The 20,148-nt window shown below is 42.7% G+C and overlaps 1 protein-coding gene across 2 annotated transcripts in view; it reads right to left on the reverse strand.

Annotated features, from left to right (window-relative positions):
• The window catches only part of ccser1 (coiled-coil serine-rich protein 1), a 1,213,403-nt gene that overhangs the window by 987,640 nt on the left and 205,615 nt on the right, over nt 1–20,148 (reverse strand). For both annotated transcript variants that reach the window (XM_048537406.2, XM_059650255.1), the window contains one exon: nt 3,954–4,138. In XM_048537406.2, the coding sequence (XP_048393363.1) occupies nt 3,954–4,138 (185 nt within the window). The remainder of the gene's footprint in view (nt 1–3,953; nt 4,139–20,148) is intronic.

Consider the following 20,148-nt stretch of genomic DNA (forward strand, 5'->3'; position numbering starts at 1 on the left):
AACAGCTAGTATCACCAGACCTGACCACTAAATTGTCATGCACATTGCCTGCTTGACACATGCTGACATCATGCAAGGCAATGAGAGTTCCAGGATTCAAACAGCCCAGGCTGTGTGGGGAGAACGGACACCCAGCTCATGTTCTGGGGATTGGCTGACACCAGGAAGGTAGATATCTGCCTTCTCCTTCACCTCTCCACAGAGTAGGAAAATCCTCAAAGCAGTGAAGAAAATGGCAAAGAAAAACCACGCTGACAATCAGAGAATGTGATAATATATGAAAGGGGAAATTCCATAAGTCTAGAGGGAGAATGAAGTGGAGAGATATGTTACATAAGCGAAGGGGAATTATCTGAGAGGGGACTCAAAAACCAACATAGACAATTAGGTTGAACACTTTTTGTACTGTACATTCACTTTTAAACCAATGTAAAATGATCCTACCATGTACTGTGGGAATTACAACAAATCTCACTAAGGGGGACATTAAGCAGCCATGCATGTACACCATTATATAAACTTCTCCTAAATATTGAGCAAAATGCCCAGTTAACAATGAAGCATCAAAATATTGTGTAAATCCCTTAAGTGATGTTGGGGTTTAAAATGAAGGTGCATAACAGGAATAGCTTATAAAATAACTAATTGACCATGAACAGCCTTTATGTCAATCCGATATCACTTTTCTCTGGGGCCTTCTTTACCTGCCCATATGCAAAGCATTCTTGTCTGCTCACTGTCCATGAACGAAGAACAGTCACCACCTCAATTAGTGATCTGAATTTCAAGGGATTTGTTGCACAATAGGAATTTTCAGTACTCTAAATGTGGTCATTGTTTTCTCACTGAAGCTGGGATAGTTCAAAGCAAGATAAATTTAAGAGGGTGATTGAGCATTTCAAACAGTACAAGAGCACAAGATGCAGGAGCAGAGGCAGACCATTCAGCCCATCAAATCTGATCTGCCATTCAATGAGATCGTGGCTAATCTAATAAAACTCAACCTTACTTTCCTGCCTTACCTCCATAACCCTCAATTCCCTTACTGACTAAAAATCTATCTCAATCTTAAAAATATTTGATGACTTCGACAGCTCTATGTTGTGAACATTCCACAGATTCATTCCTCTCTATGAAGAGATTTCCTCTGCATCTGTCTTAAATGAGTGACTTCTTACCTTGAGATTATGCCTTCGGACCTAGACTCCCACAGGGGGAAACAATCTCACCAGCTACCCTGTTAAATCCTTCCAGCATCTTGTATGTTTCAATGAGGTCTCCTCTCATTCTTCTATACTTCAATCAACTCAACCTCTCATCATCACAACAATCCCTCCATACCATGGGATCAGCTTAGTGAACCTTCTCTGGTCTGCCTCTAATTTCCTTAGAAAAGGCTTATCAAACCGTCCACTGTATTTCAGATGTGTTCATACTTGTTTCCTTGTATACCTGTAGCAAGATTATCCTGCTTTTATTGTCTGTTCCCTTTGAAATAAGGACCAACAATCCATTGGTCTTTCCCGTTCTGAAGATGAGTCATTAACAGAATGTTAATTCTACTTTCTCTCCAGTTGCTGCCAGACCTGCTGAGTTTTCCCAGCAAGCTATGTTTTTGCTTTCCTATTGCCTGCTGAATTTGATGTTAACTTTTTGGGAATCATGTATTCAGTAGGATCCCAAATCTCTCTGTGCTGTAGTTTTCTGTAGTCTTTCTCTGTTTAAATAATATTCAGCCCTTTTATTCTTCCTGCCAGGCCAGGCTTCCTGTACACGCTCAAAGCGAAACATGTTAGGCCAGCTTTCAATACTAAGCATTTTGAATGTCCTATCAAACAAACTGCATGCTGACAACACACACACCAAAGTATCGCAGAAAAAATACTCACATAACCCTCTTATCAGAGAGAGAGAGAGAGAGAGAGAGAGAGAGAGAGAGAGAGAGAGAGAGAGAGAAGGGAGGGAGGGAGGGAGGGAGGGAGGGAGAGAGAAGCATTAACAAAAACATAAAATACAGAAAGTGAACTTGTTGATCCAAAGTCACCCCTTCAACAGATTGCATCCAGAAGAAATAGAAGCCAGATTGGCCAATTCACGTCTTCAAGCCATATAAGCTAACAGTGATAATGGGAACTGCAGATGCTGGAGAATCCAAGATAACAAAGTATGGAGCTGGATGAACACAGCAGGCCAAGCAGCATCTCAGAAGCACAAAAGCTGACGTTTTGGGCCTAGACCCTTCATCAGAGAGGGGAATGGGGTGAGGGTTCTGGAATAGATAGGGAGAGAGGGGGAGGCGGACCGAAGATGGAGAGAAAAGAAGATAGGTGGAGAGAGTATAGGTGGGGAGGTAGGGAGGGGATAGGTCAGTCCAGGGAAGACGGTCTAGGCCCAAAACGTCAGCTTTTGTGTTCCTGAGATGCTGCTTGGCCTGCTGTGTTCATCCAGCTCCATACTAAGCTAACAGTGATCTTCTCCAGTGCTCATCTCATTCCCTTATTCCCAGACTAAGGCTAGGTGTTCTCAATTCCAGATGGAAGAAACATTTTTTTCCAGCATCCACACCGTCAGCCCCTTAAAAGATCGGACTGCTCCTACAGGATGCCATCCTTCTCGGTTTACATTCCCTGGAGTTTAGTAGTGTGGCTTTTCCTGAGGCTTGACCTGCTCAGTTTGGTCCTGAATTTAAATTAATCTGTCTGCTGTGAAGCTGATGGAATAGGTTAAAAATGATGAGGAGTTTAATGGTGAACAACTTTGGGATGACGTATGAAAGTAGTATCGCAACCGACCCAATCAGGTTCCTGTCATGAAGAGACAGGTATATTTTACACTGAAGTTGAAATGATGAAAGATGTGTGTGACTGTCAAATACAACCTACACAGGATCCCCAGATACCCTGATGAATACAAATTGGCTGCAAAAAACAAAAATGCACATCTACAGTCTCCCCACAGACGTGGACTGGTTCAAAACAAGCATGCCATTCATCTCAAAGATCTTCTGAGCCAGAAATGTGACATGAGCTTCCATTTCCATTCTTCTCATTCTCTTTAATTTTCCTTCAAACGTACGAAAATGATTGAAGGTCATTGGTTTCAGCGTTTCCTACCTGAAGCTCAACTTGACTTCACTGTCTGCACTGTAAGTCGCAATGATGTGTTTGATGTTGAGCCCATTACCTACATTAAACCTCCACCTACTGCATACAGAGCAGGTTGTTCACTCTGGCTTACACGTGCAGTTCTCAAACTCCCAGACTCTTCCTCAGGAAGCTATTGAGCAGGTTCATGTCCTGGAAACCTCACTGCAGTTTCTGATCATTGATCAGAGTACCAGAATAAAATGGGCCAAGATATTGGTCTTAGGAAGTAACGTAAATAAACATTATCACATCAGAGATAGCAAGACCTGCAGATGCTGGAATCAGAGATAACACAGAATAGAGCTCGAAGAACACAGCAGACCAGGCAGCATCAGAGGAGCAGGAAAGTTGATGTTTCAGGTCGGGAGGTTGCCCATTGATTTTTTTTTAAGAACTTACGGGATGAGGGTGTTTCTGGGTAGGCCAGCATTCAATGTCTGTCCCTAACTGCTTAGAGAGTAGTTAAGTCATTGTTGTGGATCTGAGGTTACACGGAGGCCAGGCCTGGTGAAGACGACAGATTTCCTTCTCTAAAAGACATCTGAGAGTCAAATGGGTTTTTCCGACAATCAACAATGATCGTCATTAGACTCTTATTTCCAGATTCTCATTACTGAATTCAAATGCCACCTTCTGCCACGGTGGAATTTGAACTCGGATCTCAGAACACTGGCTGAGTTTTTGAACTAATAGTCCTGTGGTAATACCATGAGCCATCACCTCCCATCCTATGAATGTTCAATTACAGATACAGTTTCATTACACTTAACGTGGAATTGGTAATACTGCAGAGCTTTTTGTACCTACCATACTGTTCATCTTGGACGATGATGAACCTGCTCTTTGCCCCTTTAGACCATGCAATTCTTCAACTCGCCCATCTCGGACTCCATGACTCAATCGCCGTCCCGACGTGCCCTCAGAGGATGACCTCAAGCGCCTCTCCACCCACTTTTCCTCATGGCGCGGACTGAACGCCCTGTTCACCGTCACTGCAACAATGAAACCAGACAGATTGGTGGTCATCATAACAGGTGAACCTAGCTGTACACAGCAGCATTAAAAAGAGCCAAGGTACCAACAACGCGAGGCAAGCTACAGTGTCCATTAGTCAAGTGGAACTTAGTGATCAGAAGGAATCCTGCGGAAAATACTATCAAACAAAGTTGAAGTCAGTTATGAATGACACTATGACTATAGCAGAGAACTTGAATTCAAAATTTTGACCCTGCAACATAAGTTAAGGGGAAGTGATGGCCTTGAGGTATTATTGCTAGATTAATCCAGAGACCCCACACAATGAGCCACATTCAAACACCATCATGACAGATGATAGTTTTGGGTTCAATACAAATCTGGAATTAAGAGAGACTAATGGCATTGATTGTTGTGGGGAGAAAGACTTATCTGGTTCATTAATGTTGTATTGGGAAGGAAATCTGCAATCTGTATCTATTTGATCTACATGTGAATCTAGGCCCATAACAATAGAGGCAGGCAACATGAAAACCTCTAGAGATAATGGGAACTGCAGATGCTGGAGAATCCAAGATAACCAAATGTGAGGCTGGATGAACACAGCAGGCCAAGCAGCATCTCAGGAGCACAAAAGCTGACGTTTCGGGCCTAGACCCTTCATCAGAGAAAACCTCTAGGTAGTTAGGAATGGGCAATAAATGCACATTCTGTCACTGAATGGGTGAAATAAAAAGCTGATACATTACATCAACAAATAGCAGATAACTCAAGGCTTGCGGTCTGTTTCTGAAACTGATTCATCTGCTAATTATAGTACCTCAGAATTTCTTGAAATTTCATTTTCAAGATTTGGGTATCACTTGCAAGACCAGCATTTGTTGGCCATCCTAATTCTCTTGGGCAAAGTGATGGTCAGCCACCTTCTTGAAATCCTGCAAGTGCCACAGTTTGCTACAACACGGCAGAATGCTCAGGTCACCTCCATGTGTAGAAAGCCAAACGTCTGACAGTCAGGGAGTGTCAAACCAAACCCGGTAAAGACTGCAGGTTTCCCCACCCTTCAGGGCATCAGAACCAGGTGAGCTTTTACAGTAATCCATAGCCATTGATTAGACTACCAGTTTATTTGTAATGAGAAAGAATTCTAGATCTATTTGATTGACAGAAGTTAAATTTTATTGAAGGATTCAAGTTCGAGCCTTTGATTTATTTGCATGAGACTTTGGATCTTCAGTCTCACAATACAGCCACTGTGCTGCCATGGAGATTCATTTTATGCAAGACACATAGACTGTAAGCCAGCAAGATATAGGAATGGAATTAGGCTATTCAGTCCATCGACTGTGTTCAGCCATTGCATCATAAGCGAAATATTTCTCAATCCCATTTGTTATGGTCCATGCTAAACCTCCTCCAAATATGTTAAGAAGATAGCCTAGACTCCAACTTTTTCTTATTTTTGAAGACCAGTGTAAGACATGGTGCTCCAGATGTAATTAGTCAAACCACCGGGCTTGAAGCAAAACACATTGTATGCTGACATAATACGTTAAAATACAGACGAAATAAGAATTTTTAAAAATTAGCTTAACTGTAACTTTATCAAAATATTTAAGATAATATATTATTATTAAATTACTACTGATTGTTTGTTCCAAGATAGTAACATCCCATTAACATACCCTTTACAGAGGAAAATTCTGTAGAATAGATTGTCTCACATGCAATGTTTCTCCAGTCCAGGAGGAAAGAACATCAAGAGAAAACAAGAATGAGAGAGAACTCAAGCGCTTTGCTGTAGCTGGGAGTTGCGAAAAGCAGCTTCCAAACCTCAACGGCGACTGAAGGTTAATCTGAAGCCCTGGTTCTGCAGGAGCTTGACCCTTCATGCTGCTGCTATCCTACCAACATTAAAACAAAACCAAAGCTAGCTATATTGCTGGGCTCAGGGCAGACAGCTTGGCTCCAAGGTTTACAATGCTTGCTTTCAAAAGAAACATGACAAAACAAATCCTTTTTAAAGGCATATCTCGTCACACATTCTTTTGCCTACTTCCCTAACCTTGATCCCCTTAGTGATCTATAACCTATCTCTGTCATAAAGACACTCAATGACACAGAAGGCTGTGGAAACCAAGTCAATGAGTTCTACAGATTCACCAGTCTCAGGCTGAAGAAATTCCTCATCGAGTTCTAAAGGATCATCTTTTCACTGAGGCTGCGCCCTTGGGTCCTAATTTCTGCGACTAATGGAAATATCTCCCCCACTTACACTCTATCCATACCTCTCAGCATTCTGTAAGTTTCAATCAGATCTCCCCTCATTCTTCTAAACTCCACTGAGAATGGATTAATTGTTCTCAACTGCTCCTCAGCTGAAGTCTTTGTAAGACAAGTTATTGCTTGCCGATAAAATAATATATTATCAGTTTTTCCATTTTAAAAACGAACGGTTACTCCTTTATTTATGAACAAAAGTTTCTGTTGAAATGTGTTGCTGAACAATTTGGAAAGTTAAGAATGAAGGATTTTCCCCTCCCTTAGCCAAGGTGTTTCCCCAAGTATAATTGTTTATGCACGTCACAAATCACTGGAATGTACACACTCCCAATTTATAGAAGGTCTGCGGGTTCAGCCCAAGGGCAAAACTGTCGATAATGCAGATGCAAGTCTTAATGCTACATAACTGAATTTGTAACTCTACAGAAAAGTTCCTCACAATGCACAGCTCCGCGCAGCTATGGGGATCCAAGTTATGCTACAAGTACTCAAACAAAAATCAAAGCTTTTTGTAAATTAATCAGGTTGCCTTGACCAGGGGAATTCTGCTAGATGTCCAAACATTCCATCAAACTCTCCTAGCCTTTCCCCTCCAGTCTGTGCAATGAACAACTTCCCATATCTTCTCATCACCCCACTCTAATTCCCTCCTCTACACTTCCTGTCATCTCTTAACCACTGCTACACATGCTCACAGCCAACCCCTTGACCCAAATGGACTCTCTATTCCTATCATCACAACCACATACAACACAACCTCTTGATGAATTCACATCCCCCTTCCCTTTCCTGACTAAAATTCCTTCCGCATCCAAATGTGGCAAAATAATTCTCTCTCAGGGCACGTACAGAATTTCCTAAACTTTGACCAACTATTAGCCACAATACATTGCTTATTGAGCTGCTCAATAACATCCTCATTTCTACCCTGGATACCACACTGGAGAAGTGTGCGGAAAAATAAACCCTCAATAGAAATCTGAAATCGTTACCTGGCTATCAGCTGTAGTATTACAGACAACCAGCAGAGGCAGCAAAGCTTCAGACATTAAGCAGCACGGGCCTTAAGTGATTGAGACTAACATTTCCAGTGCACGATTATTCAAAACATGTGGCCAAACTAAGGAGAAAAATCTCCGTCAGTTCAAGACCTTCTGTTCTATCAAACACATTCTCACAGAGCCTCTGGGTTGTACAAAACAGCCACAATGACTTTTGAAGAAAACACTGCATTTCCGACCTTGAGTAATTGCATTATACAACATTTGAATCTAAAAGGACATCAGTTTTGTGCCAAAATAATCAACACTGGTCGTATACTGCAGGCAATTACTAACGGCTACACTTGAAAATTAAAATCCTTAGCAGCTGTTAGCAATTGCAATATTGGAAGTTACATAACAGATTACATCTGAGTCAGTATAGCCAGTTGCGACAGATAGGGATGTTACAAACTTCAGATCAGAGAAGTTAGGACTCTTTTCTTTGAAGGCTAAGTGGAAACCTGATTTTTTAAAATTCATTCGTAGGACATGGGCATCATCAGCATTTATTGCCCATGTCAACCACATTATTCTGGGTCTAGAGTCACATGTAGGTCGGATCAGGTAAGGATAGTAAATTTCCTTCCCAAAAGAATATGGGTTTTTACCTCAACCCATTACATGGTTACATGGGTGTCTAAGGCTAGCCTTTTTCTTAATTGAATTAAAATTTCTTCATTCATGGGTTGGAATTCGATCCCTTCTGCTTAGCCAAATTCTGAACAAAAGCGATCTACAAGTTTGCTGGCAACGGCACCATATGGGACACATATCTAAAAACGACGAGTCAAAATACAGAAAGATGATAGGGGGATTGGTGATGTGGTACAATGAAAGCAAACAAACTATCTCTCAACACCAGCAAAACTAAAGCATTGATCATCACCTTCACAAAGAAAGGATGACACGCCCCCATCTACATCAATGGAACTGAGGTTGAGAATGTGAACAGCATCAAGTTCCTCGGAGTGACAATAACCAATAACCTATCCTGGGCTTTCCACATAAATGCGAGTTAAGGCGGCACAACAATGCCTCTTCTTCCTCAGGCAGCTCAGAAAATTTGGCATGTCCGTAAGATCCCATACCAACGTCAACAGATGCACTACTGAAAGCATAATGGCCTGGTATGGCAATTGCGCTGCCAGGATTGTAAGAAACTTCAGAAGGTGATGCGCACAGCCCTCACCATCACAGAAGCCAACCTTCCATCCATGGAGATAATGGGAACTGCAGATGCTGGAGAATGCAAGATAATAAAATGTGAGGCTGGATGAACACAGCAGGCCAAGCAGCATCTCAGGAGCACAAAAGCTGACGTTTTGGGCCTAGACCCTTCATCAGAGAGGGGAATGGGGTGAGGGTTCTGGAATAGATAGGGAGAGAGGGGGAGGCGGACCGAAGATGGAGAGAAAAGAAGATAGGTGGAGAGAGTATAGGTGGGGAGGTAGGGAGGGGATAGGTCAGTCCAGGGAAGACGGGCTGGTCAAGGAGATGGGATGAGGTTAGTAGGTAGATGGGGGTGCGGCTTGGGGTGGGAGGAAGGGATGAGTGAGAGGAAGAACAGGTTAGGGAGGCAGAAACAGGTTGGACTGGTTTTGGGATGCAGTGGGTGGAGGGGAAGAGCTGGGCTGGTTGTGTGGTGCAGTGGGGGGAGGGGACGAACTGGGCTGGTTTAGGGATGCGGTGGGGGAAGGGGAGATTTCACCCCCATCTACCTACTAACCTCATCCCATCTCCTTGACCTGTCCGTCTTCCCTGGACTGACCTATCTCCTCCCTACCTCCCCACCTATACTCTCTCCACCTATCTTCTTTTCTCTCCATCTTCGGTCCGCCTCCCCCTCTCTCCCTATTTATTCCAGAACCCTCACCCCATCCCCCTCTCTGATGAAGGGTCTCGGCCCGAAACGTCAGCTTTTGTGCTCCCGAGATGCTGCTTGGCCTGCTGTGTTCATCCAGCCTCACATTTTATTATCTTCCATCCATGGACTCTATTTACATGGCTCGCTGCCACGGCCAACATCGTCAAAGAACCATCGCACTCTGGTAATGAACTCTTAAGACAGAAGATATAGAAGGCTGAACACATGCATGAGCAGATTCAGGAACAGCTTCTTTCTGGCCATCATCCGACTTTTGAATGGACTCTAACCTCAAATAACCTTATGTAGTCTGTATCCCTCTAAGTCTTTTCTAACCTGCCTGTACTGCTCCTAAACAAAGCTGTTCACTGTATTTTGGTACACGTGACAATAAAACAATCAGAACATTAGCCTGAGGTTTTCAATTACTTAACCTCTGACACTGCCACTATGCCACTACATCCCCGTAAATTTAAGCATTCAAAATCACAAAGGATCTGAACAGAGTAGACAAGGAGAAATTGTTGCCATTCCTGAATGATCAGCAATGAGGAGCACAGATTTATACAGGCAAAAGCAGCAATGAAAGTGATATGAGAAAAAGATTTTTCAGTGCAAGTGGTCGGGATCTGGAATGCACTGCCTGAAATTTTGGCGGAGGCAAGTTCATTCAAAAGGCGGTTAGAGTGTTACCTTGAAAAGGGAAAATGCTGTAACTTTTGGGAGCAGTCAGGAAAATGGCACTGAATGATACGATAATTTGGTGAGCCAGTGCAGACAAGTTGGCCAAATGGCCTTTATCCCATCTGTCAGAATTCTGAGATTCCTTGTTCACAATGACGGTTCTTGCAAAAACATTCCAATTGGTGACGTCACCAGACCGGAATCACAAACAGAAGTATTGGGGAGGGTGTTAGTGAACAGATTTGAGGGATGACTGAACTGACAGCATCTTACCTATAACAGGGCCACAGATTAAGAGAGATGTCCAGCACGGAAATCGATCCTTCGAACCAACTCATCCGTACTAACCAGATATCCTATGTAAATCTAGTCCCATTTGCCAGCATTTGGCTGATATCTCTCTGAACCCTTCCTATTCATATACCCATTCAAATGCCTTTTAAATGTTGTAAATGTATCAGCTTTCACCACTTCATATGGCAGCTTATTCCATACACGCACCACCCTCTGCACAAAGAAGTTGCCCCTAGGTCCTTTTTATATCTTTCCCCTCTCACCTTAAATGTATGTCCTCTAATTTTGGATAATGAGATAAGAACAAAAAAAAAGCTGAAGTTGCTCAGCAATTCAGGTAGAATCTGCAGAGAAAAACAGAGTTAACATTTCAGGTCAACTACTTAACTGTTCGGATGGAAGTCAGCAACCCAGAATGTTAACTCCTTCTATCTCCATTGATTGTGCTTGAACTGCTGAATGACTTCAGCTGTTTCTTTTTTGGGGTCAGATTTCCAGCATTTTGCAGGATCATGCTCTTGCTGGGTGAGAGCTGCATGAGCCTTACACACTTCCTTAGCGAAGTGGAAGCACTTAAGGAAGTAATATCTAGCAATTCGCCTTTACGATTAGACAATATTTAGTGATCATTGATGCTTCATGATTTGGAAACTTGGTGCTGAATTACAGGCCTCAATAGGGGCAACAGACACGTGTAAATTTATGACAGTTTCCAAGCTCTATCATAACCATCCTGCAGGGGGAGCTCGTAAGAGCAGACAGAGGGAGTGGGTTGCCACTTGAGGTAGTTAGCGGCCTACAAAGGCCTGTTGTCAGATGCTGACTGGAACAGTGCCGCTGCCTGGAAGTGGCCCCCATGTAGCAAACAGATGCCACTGCCCCAGGGATGTTTGGGGCTTACAGCAACCCTCCATCCCATACTTACTCACCATACCCCACTGTCCCCTAACACTTTCTTTCAGTTGGCTCAAATGTCAACAGCACATTTTGTTATTTTCAAATTTAAGGAGAGATGGTGATAACATCCTGGGGCACTCTCTCACTCACATATCATTCAGAAGGTAACCTTTTATTTTTATTCATTCTAGGGTATGGACACCACTGACCAGGCCAGCATTTAGGGCAATTTACAGTCAACCACACTGCTGTGGGCATGGAGTCCCCTGTGGACTAGACCGAGTAAGGGCAGCAAATTTTCTTCCCTAAAGGACACCAGTGAACCAGACAGGTTTTTACTGCAAGCATTTCATGGTCACCATTAGACTCTTAACTCCAGATTTTTTACTGAATTAAAATTCTACCATCTGCCATGGCAGGATTCAAGCCCAAATCCCTAATGTTATGTGGGTCAGTGGATTAATAGAAAAAGTTCCAGCAGGAAAGCAACTGTTCTTTAACTTTGAAAATTAAGTGTTACTGAGTTGTATATGAGCCAATTTGAGTGCTTTTTCTGGTGGATTTGATGGGCTTTTTTCATCATGTCAAACCCAAGAAGGGCATTATCAGCTGTAAAGGTGATACCTTTTTTATTTTTGCATTTTTGATTGGAGATTCAAATGGGAAAAGAACAGTTTTAAAAATCAAGGATTAGTGAAGGATAACCTGAGACCATTATTGCAACCAATGGGAAAACCCTCTTTGTTGATGGGCTGGAGCCAGGGAGCTATGTACTAAGAGAGCTTCAGCCAGCAACAACGAAATAATTGGCTCCCCCCAGCAGACTGAATAACTTGTAGGTGCAAGTGTTTGAATACTAAGCCATTGGACCCCTCCAGAAGGAAAGGAGCTTCTTTTGCCCTCTAGTAAAAAGTACCTCAAGTCTGAAGATAGCCAATTTATTTCACCTCATCAATTCCTGTAAGCTGTCATTTTTAATTAATACATCAGATACCTTTATTAGTGTGAACCAGTCATTCTGTACGTCCTGCAAAGTACCTGAAGGAGGAAGATTGAGAAGCAGCATTCTGATCAGCAAGGATCATCTCAGCTGGATCACTAGCTAAGTGAGATAACCATTACTTTACCAGCTTCCTCACTGATTGGTGAAATAACCAGAAGCAACAGGTGGGTTAAACAGGGAGTGAGGAGTGATTGAGATTTGGGAACTCACTGCCTGATAAAGGTGCTGGATGCAGAGTGAACAGTAGCTTCCAAGTGGACACTGGATTAACTATTGCTGGGCAAAGAGTAAACGGTGAAGCAATAATAGCCAGCACAGACATGGTGGGCTGAATGGCCCTCCCCCATGCTGCACGATTATAAAATCCTATGAATTGGCTTCTATCCACCATGACACCATAAGAAACAGGAACACCAATAGGCCATTCAGCCTCTCTTTCCTGCTGTACCATTACAAAGGATCATGGTTGATCCATCGTTCCTCATGTCCACTTTCCTGCCCTTTCCCTATAACACTTGATTCCAACAGTGATCAGGATCCATCAATCTCTTCCTTAAATATACACAAGGACATCTGCTCTTGTGACAAGGAATTTCAAAAATTCTCAACCTGCAGAAAGAAATTCCTCCTCATATCTGTCGCAAATTGGTGCTCTTTCATTCTGAGGCAATGACCTCTGGTCCTAGACTTTCTCACGAAAGGCAACATCCTCTCAATGTTTACCATCTCAAGCTTTGTGAGAATCCTGTACCTTTCAATGAGTTTGCCTCTCAGTCTTCTCAACTCCAACGAGTAGAGTCCCAACCTAGTTAACCTTTGTTCATAAGAAAATCCCTCCATCCTAGTGAACCTTCGCTATACAACACAATAAAAGACAGAAGTGGTCCTTATTTCACTGTGAGTGAAAACAACGCTTTCACCATAATTTAGTTTCACAGAAAATGAAATCCTGAGAAGTTCACTTGGATTACATTTAGCTGTTAATTGCAACTCCGCACTTTTATTTGTGAGAACAGGTAGACAGAATGAGTTCAAGACAGTGACTGAATCTCAGAGTTCAAGCTGGGGTTCAAAAAAACCTTTCAAGCTTAGCTTTAATAATTGGTTTACTGCCTTGTAATCCACAGCCTGTTGAAAGATGAATTTAAGAAGAAAGCAAAGTGCTAACAAAAAAGTTCAGAGCATACGAGGCATTGTCCTGCAGGATTTCTACCTTGCAAATGGGATTCATGGATCTTGGGATGCTGTTTGTTTGGGTTTTCTTTTCATTATTAGATCTAAACATCAATCACTCATATCCCAAAGATTTAAGTATCAAAAATGTACAGTGCAAACAATAAGTAATTCTGGAAATGAAATCTGGACAATCAGCACCAACATAAATCAAGAATGGCGGAATCTTGTAGGCACCTGAACGACATGGGTTATAGCATGTTTTGTGATAGAATCATGTGAGAAAGCCAGCAAGGACCCCCTCTACTTCTGGCGCAACTCACTGCAATTTTTATGTATCTGTCAAGCAGTGAGTTGAATTTCTTGCCAGGGCCAATATATTAACAATAAAGGGGCATGATAACATTAGCATGGATAATTAGTCACCATCTAGAACGGTGGTTCAAGGAGCTGAATGATGCACTCCTGCTCCCACGAATTGTCTGCTATATGACCTACATTATAACAGTGAGCATATTTCATTGCCTGCACAGCACTTTGGGACATCCATCATGTGTGAGAAAGCACCACATAATTCCAGCTCTTTCTTCAAGAAATAATACAAATAGCACTGCATCTTGCTGAAGCCTGCTATCTCACTGAGTCAGCCTTTCAAAGAACAAGGATCAAAGATCAGTACAGCACAGGAACAGGTCCTTTGACCGACCAAGACTGTACCAACACGGTGCCTTTCTAAACTATGTCTTTTGCCTTCACATGGCCTGGATACTTCTATTCCCTGCCTAGTCATATATCTGTCAACATGCCTCTTAAATGTTGCCATTTTATCTGCCTCCACCACCACCTCTGCTAGCTCATTCCAGGTACTTATCAGTCTCAGTGTAAAAAAAACCTTACCTCTCACATCTCCTTTAAACTTCCCCTCTTTTACCTTAAACCCATGTCCCCCATTAATTGAAATTTCTAGCCTGGGAAAAAGACTTTGACTATCTGATTCTATCCATGCCTCACATAATTTTGTAAACTTCTATTTGATCGCCTCTCATCCTCCGACATTCAAGTGAAAACAAACCAAGATTGTTCAGTATCTCCTCATAGATAATCCCCTCCAAACCAACATCCTAGTAAATCGCTTCTGTACCTTCTCCAAAGCCTCCATAACCTTCTGGCAGAGTGGTGACCAGAACTGAATGCAATATTCCAAATGTGGCTTCATTAAAATTCTCTGATGCAACATGACTTGACAATTTTTATACTCTACGCCCCGACCGAAGAAGACAAGCTTGTCATATGACCACCTGACCACTTGAGTTGCCATTTTCAGAGAACTGTGGACATGTATGCCTAGATCCCTCTGTATGTTGTGCTACTCACAGTTCTGTCATTTACTGAATACTTCCCTCCTACATTAGATCTTCCAAAATGCATAAATCTTGCATTAATCTTGATAAACTCTATCTGCCATTTCTCTGCCCAAGTCGCCATCCTATCTGTATCGTGCTGTATCCTCTGGAAACGCTCCTCACTGAGGTTGTAGACTTGCTTGCTAAGCCATTATGTTTGATTGCAGATATTTCGTCACCCTGCTAGGTAACACCGTCAGTGCACCTCTGGTGAAGCATTGATGTTCCGTTTGTTATTCATATGCCTCGGTTTGCTAGGATGGTTGGCATCACTTCTGGTTCTGTGTTTCAGTGGTTTGTATATCAGGTCCAGTTCAATGTGTTTGTTGACGGGAGTTCCGGTTAGAATGCCAGGCCTCCAGGAATTTCCTGGCATGTTTGTTTGGATTGTGCTATTGTGGATGTGTGATGCCAGTCGAATTTGTGTCCTTCTTTGTCCGTGTGTATTGAGACAAGTGGAATTGGACTTGTCTGTTGATGGTGAGCTGGTGTTCATGTATCCCTGTTGTCAGTTTTCTTCCAGTTTGACCAATGCAATGTTTCTCACTTTCCTTACGTGGTACTTTTTATATCATGTTAGTTTTATTGGTTGTGGGTATGGGATCCTTTAAGATAGTCAGTAGCTGACGCAGGGTGGTTGATGGCTTCTGGGCTACCCTGATAACAAGGGGTCTGAGTAATCTTGTGCATTGTCTCTGATATATGTTAAGGTGACTAGTGTGTGAAAAACAGAACCAGAAGTGATGTCAACACCCCAGCACACTGAGGCATATAAATAACAAGTGGGACGGAACACCAAAGCTTCACTGGAGGCGCAGTGACAATGTTACCGAGCAGGTTAACAAAACATCTGAAATCAAACACACCGGCTTGGTGAGCAAGTCTACAACCTCATCCACATTCTGAGCTATAAATCTCCTCAAAAACTTTAAATGCTGCTCACTAAACACGGCTCCCCAATCCTTATGTCCTTCACAAACTACCTGATCAGGCTACCTACATTCTCCTCCAATCATTTAAGTTTATTACAAACGACGGGGGTCTCAGCTGTAATCCCTGTGGAAAACCACTGGTCACTGATCTCAAGTCAGAAAAACACCCTTCTACCACTACTATCTTCTACTGCGCTAAACAAGTCCTGTATCTATCTTACCGGCTCACTCCTGATACCATGTGACTTCAACTTTTGTATCAGCCTGCCATGAGGGATCTTGTCAAAGGTCTTGCTTAAGCTCATATAGACAATATCTACTGGCCAGCCCTCCATCATTCATTTTTGTCACTTCCTCAAAAACTCAATCAAGTCCATGAGACACATTCCCGGCACAAAGCCATGCTCCCTAATGTTAATAAGTCCATATTTTTCCAAATGTGAATAAATCCTACCCCTAAGACTTTTCTCCAGGATTGGGACGGCCCTGTTGGGGGCAGCACAGTGGGCCAGTGGTTAGCACTGTTATCTCAATTGCCAGGGATCTGGGTTCAATTCCACCCTCGGGCGACCGTCTGTGCAGAGTTTGCATAAATCCTCATGTCAGTTTCCTCCGGCTGCTCTGGTTTCCTCCCACAGTCCAAAAGGTGAGCAGGTTAGGTGGATTAGCCATTGGAAATGCAGTGTTACAGGGATGGGGTGGGACTGGGTGGGGTTCCCTTCGTAGGGTCAGTGTGGACTCAATGAGATGAAGGGCCTGCTTCCTCTCTGTATGGATTGAATGATTCAATGTCCCTACACTGATCTAAGGATCACTAGCCTGTACTTTCCTCGATTATACCTGTTGCCCTTCTTAAACAATGTTACCTACTCTAATGTCTACTGTGACCTCCCTTAGGACTAAAGAAAATAAAAAGATTTCATGGAACGTCCCAAGAATATCCTCACCTGCATCCCTCAGCATTCTGGGATAGATCCTATCAAGTCCTGGGGTCTTTTATCAATATACCCAACACCACCACCTGTTTTTATATTGACATGCTCTCATGAAATAACTGCACAAGAGGCTGGTATCTCGTAACCACATCACCCTTTATTTACATGTGCAGAGTACATGGGCTCTGACCAGCCAGCTCAAAGCCAGTCCCTTATGAATCTTCTGCTAATATCTGTCAGCCAAGGGACCCTGATTGGCCCAGGTTACCAACCCAAATCCAGCACCTCATAATCAATGAATCCACCTGGCCCTAATTCCAATCACTATACCTAGAATATCAGTATTTGGGATCCCTGAAAATCAATTCCACCTAATGGACTAAGAAAGCAAATATTACTGAACTGCTAACAGATGTGTCCAAGCAGCTTGATCAGAACACACTGTAGACAGCTAGCTTCCTGTCTACTATCTTCATTGCGAAAGCAACAGAATGTTTTCAAACATTGTCATCTGATATGCTGAAAGAAAAGCATGAACTCTCCCTACCCTCTCAGTCTATTTCAGAAATATATAATGCATGTATCTAGAATAGAAATGCACATCTTCACACTGATCTAACTTTTTTTGCCATATCTCAAATGGCTTTATATACTCTTCATCATTTCTGCAGTTTCATTATCTTAATATTAAGACTCCTGCTTTAAATCATTCTTTTACTTCAAACTTGCTGCTTCCTCCTAGGCTTTGGCCTACTTTCCATCTTACAATCTCTGGGAGTACCTTGCATATCCCATTTCACCTCCTAAAATGTTATATTTCATTTAACTCACTGTTTTGTTTTAGGAGTTTTATTCTTTTTACTTCAACACAAAAAGATCCTGGATGTTATCTGCACTAGCGTCAAAACAACTGGAGCCAGCACTAGTGACTTCTTGAGCCGAGATTGAATTTCACAGAAATATTTTTTCTTCTAGGGGCATTTTAATCAGTGGAGGTCAGTTAGCTGGACAGCTGATTTGTGATGTAAAATTATGCCAACAGTGAGGGTTCAATGCCAGGACCAGTTCAGGTAACCAAGAAGGGATAAAAACAGAAGTTGTTGGAAAAATTCAGCTGGCAGCATCTGTGAAGAAAATCAGAGTTAATGTTTCAGGTCTGGTGACCCTTCCTCAGAACACCCCAGTACCCAAAACGTTAACTCTGATTTTTTTTCTTCACAGATGCCGCCAGACCTGCTGAGCTTTTCCATCAACTTCTGTTTTTATTCCTGATTTATAGCATCCGCAGTTCTTTTACCGAGAAGGAATCTTCTTCTCAACCTTTTGTCTTGCCTCAGGTCTGGTGACCCTCCGGTTTAAACTACTGTCAGTCATATATAGATAGATTGATTGATAGAAAGAAAGAAAGGAACAAAGAAACATTACATTTACTCTTTATATTAATCAACAATGTGCCATTTCAATATTCAATCATTATTGCAACAGTGCAGAAGACCACAGAGTGACACTGAAAGCAATATGCATGCTGAAGACAGGATATCAGGGAATCATTAAAATAAAAAAGAAATCATAATAGAGAAGATGTTGGCCTAGCTGGAATGTCATGGGATTAGAAATCCAGGTGCCCAAGCAAATGTTATGGGGACAAGCACATAAATCCGACTATGGCACATTTAAGAAATTAATCCAATCTGAAGGCAAATTAGTTTCAGTAATGATGACTACAAAACTATCATTGTTGTAAAATTCCATCTGTTTCAAAGAATATCGTGCAGAAGAGGTCCTTTGGCCCATCAAATCTGTACTGCCAAAGCTACACTAAATCTACACTAATTTACTAATACATTTCAGGGAAGGAAATTTGCCATTTACCGATCTTGAAATCTATAAGGACATATGGTGAAGAGATAGACTATCTTTAAAGCTATAAGTCTCGTTTAAAATAAAACTGTTTCAAGTCTCTCCCTATGTTTATTTACAAATGACTTCAATGCAAGGCTGCAAACTCAATCACTTGGTTTACACTGTCAAGCAAGCTCAACCCCAGAATCTCTTTCAACTGTGTCCACTGTAAGTTGGCAGTGTTGCTTCCTTTTGCTCAATGTTAAAATTCACCATGGGGAGGAGTGAGCTTAATTTATTCAAAACCCATTCACTCAGGCATAGCTTAAATCTGTTCAAAGAGAAAGCAAGACAAGGATCTGTTGGGTGTCACTCACTTTAAAGTGGAAGGTGACTTTAACATGGTATTCTGCCCTCATTACTCTGTCAAATGGCTTCTTTCAATAAATTTATCTTCAAATATTTTGAATATTTACAGTAACAGATAAATCCATATTGTACATATAAATAAAACGATAAATAAGAAATATTCACTACATAGTTCAATTTGTATATTTAATCTTTTTGAGTAGTGGCATCTATGGATCAGAAAATCTAAAATGGATTATAAGCTACTAAAAGCACATGCATGGAGAACTGACTGAATCACATGATGTCCATTTCAAGCCCACCAACTCCCACAGCTACCGAGAATACACCTCCTCCCACCCACCCACCTGCTAAAATTCCATCCCCTATTCCCAATTCCTCCGCCGCATCTGCTCCCACGATGAGGCATTCCACTCCCACACAGCCCAGATTTCCAAGTTCTTCAAGGACTGCAACTTTCCCCCCAGTGGTCGAGAACACCCTTGACCGCGTCTCCCGCATTTCCCGCAACACATCCCTCACACCCCACCCCCGCTACAACTGCCCAAAGAGGATCCCTGTCATTCTCACACACCAACGCATCATCCTCCGACACTTCCGCCATCTACAATCCAACCCCACCACCTAAGACATTTTTCCATACCCACCCTTGTCTGCTTTCCAGAGAGACCACTCTCTCCGTGACTCCCTTGTTCGCTCCACACTGCCCTCCAATCCCACCACACCCGGCACCTTCCCCTGCAACCGCAGGAAGTGCTACACTTGCCCCCACACCTCCTCCCTTACCCCTATCCCAGGCCCCAAGATGACTTTCCATATTAGGCAGAGGTTCACCTGCACATCTGCCAATGTGGTATACTGCATCCATTGTACCCGGTGTGGCTTCCTCTACACTGGGGAAACCAAGCGGAGGCTTGGGGACCGCTTCGCAGAACACCTCCGCTCGGTTCGCAATAAACAACTGCACCTCCCAGTCGCAAACCATTTCCACTCCCCCTCCCATTCTTTAGATGACATGTCCATCCTGGGCCTCCTGCAGTGCCACAATGATGCCACCCGAAGGTTGCAGCAACAGCAACTCATATTCCGCTTGGGAACCCTGCAGCCCAATGGTATCAATGTGGACTTCACCAGCTTCAAAATCTCCCCTTCCCCCACTGCACCACACAACCAGCCCAGCTCTTCCCCTCCACCCACTGCATCCCAAAACCAGTCCAACCTGCCTCTGCTTCCCTAACCTGTTCTTCCCCTCACCCATCCCTTCCTCCCACCCCAAACCGCACCTCCATCTCCTACCTACTAACC

The sequence above is a fragment of the Stegostoma tigrinum genome, chromosome 1, assembly GCF_030684315.1.
Source record: "Stegostoma tigrinum isolate sSteTig4 chromosome 1, sSteTig4.hap1, whole genome shotgun sequence".
Taxonomy (NCBI): Eukaryota; Metazoa; Chordata; class Chondrichthyes; order Orectolobiformes; family Stegostomatidae; genus Stegostoma; species Stegostoma tigrinum.